At 39.7% G+C, this 12,081-nt stretch overlaps 1 protein-coding gene across 3 annotated transcripts in view; it reads right to left on the bottom strand.

Annotated features, from left to right (window-relative positions):
- Positions 1-3,409: 3,409 nt before the first annotated feature.
- TSHR (thyroid stimulating hormone receptor) overlaps positions 3,410-12,081 on the bottom strand; it is a 155,689-nt gene continuing 147,017 nt past the window's right edge. For all 3 annotated transcript variants that reach the window (XM_070514150.1, XM_070514151.1, XM_014846747.3), the window contains 2 exons: positions 10,201-10,389; positions 3,410-8,152 (listed from right to left, as the gene is read on the bottom strand). In XM_070514150.1, coding sequence (XP_070370251.1) covers positions 6,739-8,152; positions 10,201-10,389 — 1,603 coding nt within the window. In that variant the 3' untranslated portion in view covers positions 3,410-6,738. The remainder of the gene's footprint in view (positions 8,153-10,200; positions 10,390-12,081) is intronic.

Here is a 12,081-nt window from a genome sequence, read left to right as displayed (position 1 = left end):
TGATGATGATTCTTGAAAAGTGTCTGAATATACTCTAGATGCAGCATCAACTGCCACTGACCGCTCTCTCCTTTTTAATGGTGGCATGAGGAACATAGAAGTGGTACTCGTAGGACTTGGATAGGGATAGATTAGAATGGATAAATTGGAGAGAGAGTATCGGGACTAGGACAGGATGGAGGGTTTGGTGTAAGTTGAAGTCTGCTACAGGGAAGACAGGGTGTAGCTGCAGGGTGAGTGGGTTTGGAGAGAACTCATAAATACCATATAGGCTGGATGGTCAAACAGTTAAAGACGCAGAAGAAGATGCTTTAATTTCCTCCAAGTATTGCTCCCACTAGTGGCTCAACTGCACTAATTAAAATGAAACCCAGTAGCAGCTTGGATGTCTGGGAAGACCTATGCATGCCAGAGGCCTGTGCTCACTTTTTCCCTTTCTCCAGAGTTGGCCTACGGATGGTGAAAACAGGTATGATGTCAGGCATCTCCTCTTTCATCTGGACCATGGCATCGATCGGTCAGGGTATCTCATTTCTCCAACATTTGTTGAAGCTATTAATACTTCCCCGAGTCCTCTTCTGTCAGAGTGCTTAAGGAACCCTTTGAGAAATCAGAGAAATATCTGAGAGCAAATAGAGTGAAATGGTTCTAATTTGTTATTAATAATAAATCCTGGGAGTCCCATATTCCCACAGATCCACAAATCTTTTGCCAGTATCTAGTTTGTCAATATCTAAATTTGTCCACATCATTCCAGAAGCCTTTTCCACATGATGTCTGGGGAACTGAGGTGGAATGTAATAAAATTTAAACCTGGGATTTGCTGAAAAGAAACAGGGATGATACTAGCCTTGTTTTTCTCAAACTTTTACCTCATCTATTTAATATGGCCCTTGCTGAGAAACTTGAAAATCCTCCTAGAGAATTGAGGCTCTTTTGGACTTTTTTGCAACTCCCTTTGGGGTTAGTCCTTAAATTGCAGGGCCTGTGGTGAAAAAAACTGAGTCATACGAATAAGTTATAAATAGGCTTTTGTCAAAATACTTCCTGTTTAATGGCAGATCTATAGTGTTGTTTTCAATTGTAAATTTCTCGATGACCAGAATCCTTTGTTTAAATCCCATTATAGGAAATTATTAGTACATCATTACATGGTTTCCATACGCCTGAGCTATTTCTATAGTGCTTTGTGACTCTAATTGCCCCAAAAATGGCTACAAGGAGCCACGCTATGGTTTTTTAGAACTGGGAGGGACAGGCCTGAGATACAGTTAAACTGTTTGTTGTATGCGGTCAAATAGCAATTGTCCAACCTTTCCAATCCCTCTCCATCTAAAATACTTCAATAAGTGAAACGGAATATTCCCAAATATTCCCAAATTCCCAAAACAGATTCCAAAATTATACTAAATGAGGGACAGAATTGAAGTTGTTTACACAATCTTGGTTTCCTTACTTTGTTCAAAGTTTTACTTTTTTCTTACTAAATTCACATGACACATAACAGCTAGTTGTTTAATTTTCCCTATGCAACTTATAGCAATGTATTTATGGGAAACAAAAATTCTGATTTAATATGATTAGGCTGTCCAGTATAATAAATTATAAAGGGGTTTAATTTTCTTTGTATTTAGCTCTGTAGATATTTCTACAAAGTAGGCACTTTCTCACTGGCTTAGATTTATCACATCCTAAAAATCTAAATTTCAAGCCAGTGCTGATGGCCTAGTGGTTAAAGTTCGGCATGCTCTGCTTTGGCGGCCTGGGTTCTCTTCCCAGGCACAGAACCACTCATCTGTCAGTAGCCATGCTGTGGCAGTGGCTCACATAGAAGAACTAGAAGGACTTACAACTAGAATATACAACTATGTGCTGGGGCTTTGGGGAAGAAAAAAAAGAGGAAGATTGATAACAGATGTTAGCTCTGGGCTAATCTTTATCAGCCAAAAAAATTAAAAAATCAGGCCTCCATTAAAAAAAATCTAAATTTCATGTGGTTAGATTTTGTTCAAGTCACCTTCAGTGTGATATCTACCTCCCCTCTTATAACTCTAAAGACGTAATAACCATCTGTGCCCTATTAGCCATTCTGTGCCTTTCTTTAAATGACACATTTTTAGTTGTTAATTATCTTAAGTATAATATTATTGTAATAATTTCCATTCGAATATCTTACAAAAGCATGCTCATGATTAAAAAAAAGAGCAGTACAAAAGAGTACCAATTGAAAAATTTCCATCTATATTAGTCTGCTTGGGCTGCCGTAACAAAATACCATACACTGGGTGGCTTAAACAACAGAGATGTATTTTCTCACAGTTCTGGAGGCTAGAAGTCCGAGAGTGAAGTGCTGGTAGATTCAGGTTCTGATGTGGCCTCTCTTCCTGGCTTGCAGATGGCCACCTTCTCACTGTGTCCTCACATGCCCTTTCCTCTGTGTGTGCCTGAGAATGAGAAAGATCTCTGGTGTCTCTTCCTCTTCTCACAAGGATACCAGTCCTATGGGATGAGGGTCCCATCCTTATGACTTCATTTAACCTTAATCAATTCCATAAAGGCCCTTTCTTCAAATCCAGTCACATTGACGGGTTAGAGCTTCAACATCTGAATGTGGGGGGCACAATTCAGTCCATAACACCACTCAATCCCTAGTCCCAATCTCCAGAAAAAAACACTTTTAGCTATTGTCTGATCATAACTCTTCTGATGGTTATTATTGTAATTCTGTTATACACTTATGTACTTGTTTTCTGAACTATAGATATATAGACAATATATCTTTTGGCTGCACACAATGGAAATTAGGAAATTAGTTGACTGAACATAATCTCCTAACTCCCAGCTTTAAAAACTTTTTGCCAGTATTAATTTTAAGTTTTTCAATTGGTTGATTTTATAACCTTAGAAAACAAACTTCTTTTTCTTAGTCTATTAACTGTGGGCAGACTTCCTTCCCTCCCTGCTGTGTAAGATAGGAAATTAGCATCATGTCGTGCACCTCCTCTCTCCCCCTCCCACTCCTGACTTTTGTCAGCAATGCCATTACTTTGACTTGTCAAGATTTATAATATTTATATTCTATTTGTAAGTATAAGTGAGTCATATAATTTGATTTGAAAATATTTACCATATTATGGCATACAAATTTATTAACTGTAAAACTAGTAGTGTGTTAAGATCCACTGAGAAGGAAATTACATTATATCTGAAGTACAACTTCAAGTAATTTATCAAAAGGGGGATATGGGCAATATTTAAAAAAGTGACTCTCCTGCAAATATAAAATAAACATTTTCCAAAGACTTTATTTGACTTGTAATTTAATAAAGAACCCAGCAAAATGTTAAAACTGGTCCAAAAAAGCACTTAAGAAGCTAGTTATATATAAGCAATTTACAAGTGTTAGGGTATGACTGCTGGGTTAGATACAAAACTGGATAATGTCCAATAGGGTCACAAACCATGCAGAAGTTCTTTGAATCTGTATCAGATAGAAATCCTCTGGAAAAGTTAACCTCTGTCCTTACAGAGTTGCAAAATAGCCTAGACAATAGGAATAGACAAATCCAGCAACTGCACTGAGAAAACACCCAGTTGTTTTTTTGCTGATTTCCAAGCTTTGGATAATTTGTCTGATATAAGTAAACTTGCCAAGTACTTGCTTATATAAACATGTTATTATTTTGCCCTTACACTTGGATGATAATTGGGCTGGGTATAGGATCCTAGATTTAAAATATTTTTTCCAAGACATCAAAAGTGTTGCTCCATGGTCTTCTAGTATACGATGTTGTTAACATGAAGTTAAAGGTCAATCTGATTGTTAATCCTTTTGGATACCTGACTTTTCTCTCTTACTCTCGTGATTCTCAGACATTTAGATCTCCCTTTACTTTTGGTGCTATGACATTTTATAAACACTTTTCCACATGTAAGTCTTTTTCACTCATCCCCCCTTAGCAGTATTAATTTTAAGTTTTTCAATTGGTTGATTTTATAACCTTAGAAAACAAACTTCTTTTTCTTAGTCTATTAACTGTGGGCAGACTTCCTTCCCTCCCTGCTTCTGGTATGCAGTAGATTGTCGAGAAAGCGAGAATCAAACTTTGAGGGTGTTTTGAGAGACACTCCTTTGAGAAACATGTATAAGCTTTAGGGCATGAATTTTGTGACATCTGTTGTGACTGGCCTGAGGCTGTTTGTCCTCACTGATTTGGGTCTATCTTCAGACAGTCAAAAGCTGCCAGATAAAGTGAACTCTGCTTACATCTGATTTACTATCTTCATTAGAGCACTATTTAAATTCCTAGTGTCAATGGCAATCATTTTTTTTCTCTTATCCATCAATGCTTGTCAGTGAACCATAATTCAATTCACTGTAAGTTTTTCATAAAGACCATTTATAATCAAGATACCATGCTATACTTAAATTATTGATAGTTAATAATTTATTAATATAAAGTTATTAGCAAATGTGACAATTGTTTTTTTCCTGTCTTTAGTTTTAACACATAGAATGATAACCCTAAAAGCAGCTCACAAATTACAAAAAGCAATCCTCTAGGACTCAGCACAATCATTTCACAGGAAGAAAATTTAGTTCATGTTGAAAATGCAAATTTTAGCAACAATTCTGTTGAAGTCACTTTTCTAGGACTTTTTCCAAAGCATTATTTCAACTATTCAAGATAAAACATTATTTATTAGGATGTGATATTTCAAAATGTCACAGGCAAGAAACACATGCTAAACAGTAACACATTTGTTTAATTTCATTACTTACAAGTGAACTGGTGGATAAGTCATGATATTAGGTGTGCCTAATATTTCTATTAAAACATCTAAGTCTCAATGATAATCAGGAATGGGTACGGCTATGGAGATATTCCTAGGGAGTCAGGGGATCATCTCTCGGGGCCTATTGGGCCCACAAACCCCACTTCGCAGACTTAAAATGACAAAAGCTTTTAATTCCTGCTGTGGTTCATGAGCACTGAGAAGCAAATGCCATCTCTGTCTGGGATGAAGTTAAGGAGATGTCTTGACAGATAACCTGGAGAGTACATCTATAGATAAAGATCCTGACTGTTTTAAGTAAGGGAGCGCAGGTGGGCAATAGAGATTTCATGTCCAGTGATCAATAAGGTTGAAAAGAGCTGACAGTTTCAGAGAGAAGAAACCTCTCTTGATGGCTTTAGTGTTGTACTGTGGGTTGGAAATGGCAAGATAAAGAAACCAATCCCCGAAGACAAGTTAAATGTTTTCGAGTGAATCTTCACAGTGAAGTAGTAACTCTAAATAATCAAAATTTGCAAAACTGTCTTTTATTCTATTATATGAATGCCAATCTGTTGTTAGCCTGATAATTATAGCTGTGTAGATCTAGCAATTAGATGAGTGATTCATGTCCAGCCCAATATGGTCACTCAATAGAATTTTGGGTTCAGACATCATAACCAAAAATGAAACAAAGGGGCCAGCCCAGTGGCCAAGGGGTTGAGTTTGTGTGCTCTGCTTTGGTGGCCCGGGGTTCGCTGGTTCAGATTCTGGACGCGGACTTGCACACTGCTCATTGGGCCATGCTGTGGTGGCATCCCACATGGAGGAACTAGAATGACTTGCAACAAGGATATACAACTATGTACTGGGGCTTTGGGGAGAAAAAAAAAAAAAACTATGAAGATTGGCAACAGATGTTAGCTCAGAGCCAATCTTACTCACCGACAAAAGAAAATTAAACAAAGAAAAAATTTCCTAGGTCATATGTCTAGGCTCCAAAGAGAAGGAGATGGCATCTCTACAAGACAGGAAAAAGAGATTCTGCTTCTTTAGTGCTTTTCTTTCTCTTTGTTATGACAACATATGTTTTGAGGGAAAGGGATATACATAGAGTTTTAAAACTTGAAGAGGCCATTAAGCTCCCTCCTTTCTACAGACTTCAGGGGTCCAGTGATTTGCCCAAGGTCCAACAGTTAACTAGTATCCAGCCTGCTTTATTAATCAACAGGTGATCTAGTGTGCTCATAATTCCATCTTGTTGCACTTAGAAATACTTTCTAGAGTTCACATCTTTTTTTGCTATCAGACTAGCCAAGAAGAGCAATTCTTAGTTTTTTCAGCCACATAAGCTGAAATCTTGCCAGTTTTTCCAGGCAACACATAACAGTTGGGTCATAAGTTAGATCCTTGTGAAGAGATGATTAAATTTCAGAGTCTGAAAAAACAACTCAAAGCTAAGTGTTTCCCCCACTTCATGTCTCCTAATAGCTGCACCTTGCCTGACGTCCTGTTTGACTTTTCAGTTTCAAGGAACTCAGACTCTCTTTGGTTGTATCAGGGAACATGAAGCTGGGCTGAGCCAACATGAGGCCAATTTTATCTTGTGGTCACCAACCAAGTTAATAGCATTTACCACGAAATGCTTTATAAAAATGAGGAGCTCAATGTTGACATGGCTCAGTTGATATTTGTTGAGCACTTTACACAATGTCATCTCTGAACTTAGCATAAAGCAAATCTTCCAGAAAGTATAGATTGTTTTGATGTCAACATGCTGGTAGTCTCTCTTCCTTCTTGGAGGTGATGATTAGGTTAATGCTAGTCCGTCTCCAGAGATGAACTCTTGCCCTGTGAAACATCACCTGCGCAAGGGTTAGGTCAGCTGTGTGTTGTACGTCATGGGGTTGGAATGCATGTTCAGGAAACCAACTTTTTATAAGTCCCTGTACCACTGTCAGCTTACAAAACTGTTTGCTTATACTCTTTTGAGATTTGGCTCCGCTTATTTGGGGTTAGATGGGAGTTTTCAAGCAGTTCATAGGCATCTTGAATGTTGGGGAGATTTTGCCTCATGTCCTGGGTAACCTTTTGGACCTGAAGACCAGTGCTGTTCTTTTGAGAAACTCTCTGGCCCCGATATGCCTGAGCCTGGCCTTTACAGATGCCGAACTTGCTGAGCAGGATAAACACATCTCTCTGGAAGGCTTTCGTGAAAATGGCATAGAGGAATGGATTGGCACAGGAGTTAAGTGGATAGAAGAGAACCAGCAAGATTTTGGAGTTGGTGACAGTGATGAGCGGCTTGTTCATAAGTGCTGACAAAGCGTAGAATGAGATTGGGGCCATGCACATGAAGTCAGTGAAGATCAACACAGCCATCCTTTTGGCAATTTTGGTGTCTTTGTCCCCCGGGTTGTACTGGGGATTTCGGACTGTGATGTAGATCTTCACATAACAGGAGCAGACGATGATAAAGGCAACTATGTTGAGCAACAGAACAAGAATAATATATGCCAGGGCAAGAGGAGTCTCAGTGTCCATGGGCAGGCAGATGCTGACCTTGGCATAGCTGCTTATTCCCACCAAAGGCAGCAGGGCAAGGAGGAAGCAGCAAACCCAGCCCCCAACCATGATGATATATGCATGCCTGAGGCGGATCTTCCGGTCCAGGCGCATGGCGAAGGTGATGGCATACCAGCGCTCCAGGGTGATGACTGTCAGTGTATACACTGACAACTCACTGGCAAAGACAGTGAAGAAACCAGCTGTGTTGCACCCAGGGCCCGTCTGCCAGTCGATGGCATGGTTGTAGTATTCAGAGTGAGTGTAGAGGTCTACAGAGGCAATGAGGAGCAGGTACATCCCCATGCAGAAATCTGCAAAGGCCAGGTTGCACATGAGAAAGCGTGGGACAGTCAGTTTGTAGTGGCTGGTCAGGAGGATGACCAGGACAAAGACATTGCCCAGAAGAGCCAGCAGACTAACAAACCACACCACAATTCTCAGGAATTTGTAACCCATTATGTCTTCACAGGGATTGAACTCATCTGACTTGGGGGTACACACCATGTCTTCATTGCCCCCACACACGGTATAGTCGTAATGGCTGTCAAAGGCCTGTAGGGTCTCTTCCTGGGGGTTTTTGAGCTCTTGGCCAAAACCAATGATCTCATCTTCTTGTTCTTCAAAGAAGACATAATAATGAGAGTTGCTGTGGATGTCCTGGAACTTGGAATTTTCCTTGTACCCAGCACTGCTGTCACTCAGACCCTCTTCATATTCTTGGTAGAAGGGGCCATTTAAAGCATTCACAGATTTTTTCTGACGCAGGTTCCGAATACTGCTCTCATTACACATTAAGGACTCGAGGATTCTGCAAAGCAATAGATATAAGTCACTGCTTGCTAAAACCTCACTAATGGTCCCTACAATGCTCAGCAAAATATTTAGTATGATCTTTGTGATTCTACAAGATTCTACATAATCTGGTCAGGTCTGTCTCTCCTACATAATTTCCTATTACCCTTGGCTCCCCTACTGTGATCCAGTGACATTTGCCCTTATTTCTCATCTGCAACCAGTTCAAGAACAGCATTGATTAAAAAAAAGCACAGATGCTAGACCAGTTTGCCTAGGTTAGGGCCTGGTTTTACTATTTACTAGCTGTTTCACCTTGGGAAGGTCTATGCAGCATTGGTTTATCCATTTGTAAGTGGGATAGTGAGAGTATCTATTTCGTATAGGGTTGTTAAAGGATTAGATGAGTTTATCTTTTAAAATGCTCTTTAAACAGCATCTGGAACATTGTTAGTGCCATGGATGTGTTGGTTATTGTTCTTATTATTGTTCCTATTCAGAGTTTTAGAACTCCATGTTCCTTTTGCTTGAAAAACTCATGGCTGCCTCTCAAATTTCCCTTCCTCAGAAAAGCCTTCCCTCATCTCCTTGAATAAATTGTCTCTCCCTGGTGTTTATTTCCTTCATAGCACTATCTGATATCTTATTTGTTTGCTTGTTTGTTTTCTGACTTCCTCTGCTAGAATGTAAACAAAATGCAAGGGTGCTCTTGCCTGTCCTATTCATTGCTGTGGAGAGAATGGTGCCAGGCACATAGCAGGTATCAGTAAATATTTATTGAATAAATGGACATTATCATGCAGGCATGCTCAATGAAGTTAGATTTAGTTTTTTGCTAGCATACCAGACTGACATCAAAAGAAATTCTTTAACTTGCTTTGGCTGCTGAGCAGATGTTGACTCATCTATTGGGCTCTGCTTAAAATGTCCAATGGACTGCCTATTCCAGCCTCTTTGGAGGTTCACAAGAAATCTGGACCCTGCCCTTGAGGCCAACTTTAGCCTCCCACCCATCCCTGGTCCCTTCCTATTCAGGGCCATGTGGCATCAGTATAGAGCCTGCTATCACCTCCCCCATACCCAGCTCCTAGTTTTCTGCAGGTGTTATGCCCGTATTGGCCTTCTTTGCACAGCTGTTCAACTTTCCTGTTTGCTTCTTCCCCAACAACTAGATCCCAATTTATTTCCAACTGCAAGTATGAGTGCAGAAAGTCAACCAGTATATATTATATAGAAACTGAGAGGGAGTGAATAAGAGATAAACGAAGGTGGTAGGAGAATAGGGAATTGCACGAGACATAGAGGGGGGAAATAATGCAGAGTAAAAGTATTGGTAAAGACATGATTCAGAGAAAGCAAGGATAGGAAAAGAAGGCCATCCTTCCTTTGCAGCCTTGCAAGCAGCTTGATAATAAAATAATATATATCGTAGTTAATATTTATTGAGAACTTATATACTAGGTCATTGTGATAGGTGTTTTCTATTCAGTTTCTCACTTAATCTTCTCAAACTCTATAAATGATAGTATCATGATCTCCATTCGCTAAGGCTCAGGGAGGTTAAGTAAGTAGGCTGGGATAACACAGCTAGGAAGTGGCACAGCTGGGGCACAAACCCAGCTGACCCAAAGCCCACACCCATGTAACCAGTGAGCTGTGACATTTGCAAAGCCTGAACTGACCCGGTAATTCAATTGCTTGTGTTGTTTCTAAGTTTGTCCTCTAGTTGTAGCATCTAATATGTGTTGCATCAGGAGGCTAGAAATCATGTCATGTAATCTCTTCAAGATTCTACATGTTCTGCTCATTTCTATCCCTCCTCCGTCATCGCCTATTATCCTCCCCTCCTCTGCCGCAATCTAGCACACATTGGCTTTATTTTCATCTGCAACCACTTTGAGTCTGCAAAGTCATTGTGTCCCATGGATTTCATGTTTCCTAATGGATGCTTCCAAATTCTTCTCCCTCTGGTTTTCAAACCACAAGGCTTCTTCCCCAAACCCAGAAGTTAATCCAGCTTCCACCAAGGCCTTTTGTCACATATTCCAGACACCTGCCACTTACCCTCTGATTTTCTTCTGATTCTTAAAAGCACAGCAGTGGCTCGGGTAAGAAAGGTCAGCTCGTGTGAGGTGAAGGAAAGTCAAGGAAAGTGGAAGTTTCTTTAGAGTCCAAGTGTTTCTTGCTATCAATTCCTTCAGGTGCTCCAGGCCTTTGGATGGCAAGGCAGTAACAGTGGTATAAGAGACATCCCTGGGAGGCAGAAAGCAGAGTAATACAGAGAGATGGTGAGCAGCCAGAGCCTTCCAGTTCTTGGCCGGAAAGTCGAAAGGTCTGAGATTAATGGGGAGGTGACATGCGCCTTTCTGCTACTGACTAGGCACTCTGAGTTTTTTATATACAGCCACTGGTCTAAGGGGGAACATTAGGCTTCTAAGCTCATTTTTATTTCTTGGAACTCTAGTATCCATCGATACAAATAATAGTTTGGCAGACATTTTATTTTACCCATTGGAGTACATGCAAACTCTTGGAATCAGAGACGGATGTCAATTTTACTTTGGAAAACTACACTGTATAACTATTAAAGGGTCTCAAGAGGAAAGAGAAATAAATTTGACAGGCTCAAAGGGGCCTAAACTGTTCTCAGTCTCTGTGGGGATTAGGGTTTTGGCATTGAAAAACTGCTCATTGATATGGATCAACACCAGTATCGTGAAAATCTCCTAATGATGCAGAACTTAAAAGTCATAACCAGTTACCCGGTGAATTGATGACTCAGAACCCCCTCACCACAGTTTCTTTAGAAGGCTGTAAATGTATTCCTGGAAAGAAAAGTCCAGTATTTACATTAACAATCTGAAATGAGATTCAAGTCACTTCTGAAAACAATGGGGGAGATGGTGAGGCTGGAGACAAGGTAGATATAAGTGTTAGTTACTAAAGTAGAACTAATTCACGGCCTTTTAGTGTGACATGTCCTGTTCTTTTCTCAGCCCCAGATAGTTCAGGTTACATATCTTGCTCCATCATTTTTACTTGCATTGAATAGAGGCTTGAATAAGTCCATGAATATTTAACCTGACATCTCTCCTATTTTATATTTTATTTTTTACATTTTTACAATCACATTTTTAATATTTAATATAATTAGTAGTGACTGCTTAGCAAGTGAATTCCAGCATTTACAACTCCTTCCTCCACATCATTGTAACTGAACTCAGCTGGAATTTATATTCTCAAAGTTCAAGGCCGCTAGACCTTGCTACTCATTTTTATAAACAGAAAACTGGCGTCTTAACCCCGTTCACTGCAGAGCTGTGATTCTTGGGGAATGGTGCCACATTTGCTATTTGTTTTGTATTTAATTTTACAAGTCCATAATTCAGCATTTCCCAGACTAGCCTGATGGTAAGAGTTATGCTTGATGCTTGTGACTATATGATCCCCAGGTGCTTTTTAACAGTAAGCAAGTACATTTGGGAAACTGGCATAAATGAACAACTTTGCAGTTAGTGAGAGAGCTGAGGGATTTTAGAACCAGTCTTAAGCACAATTGTGAAGGAAATGAAGCTGGACTTTGTTCTCGTGCCTCATCTGTCCTTTTGAAGTGCCTATTTTCTGTTAGCCATCTTGCTGTCTTCAAGGTCTGGCCATCTTTCTGCCTACAGTTTTCTGGAAGCAACTTATTTGTCTCTTTAGCCAGTGACGCTTTCATGTCAGTGAAACAAGAGAGCATCTCTTGGCTCATTTTCTCTGCTTTTCCGTCTGTTGGATACACTGATTGTGTTCATCTGAAAGAGTTTATCCTTCCAAGTAATGTGTTTGCATTTTAATAGATATTTCCTGAGAAAACACTTTAGTAACCATTCCAGTTACTAAGTGACAAAACACTCCCAAACTAAGTGGCATCAAACAACAATCTTTTTATTATAAGCACAGCTT

Source organism: Equus asinus, chromosome 7 (assembly GCF_041296235.1).
Source record: "Equus asinus isolate D_3611 breed Donkey chromosome 7, EquAss-T2T_v2, whole genome shotgun sequence".
In the NCBI taxonomy this organism is placed as follows: Eukaryota; Metazoa; Chordata; class Mammalia; order Perissodactyla; family Equidae; genus Equus; species Equus asinus.
The sequence above is the reverse complement of the archived record's forward strand: the minus strand, read 5'-3'. Positions and strand labels throughout refer to the sequence as shown.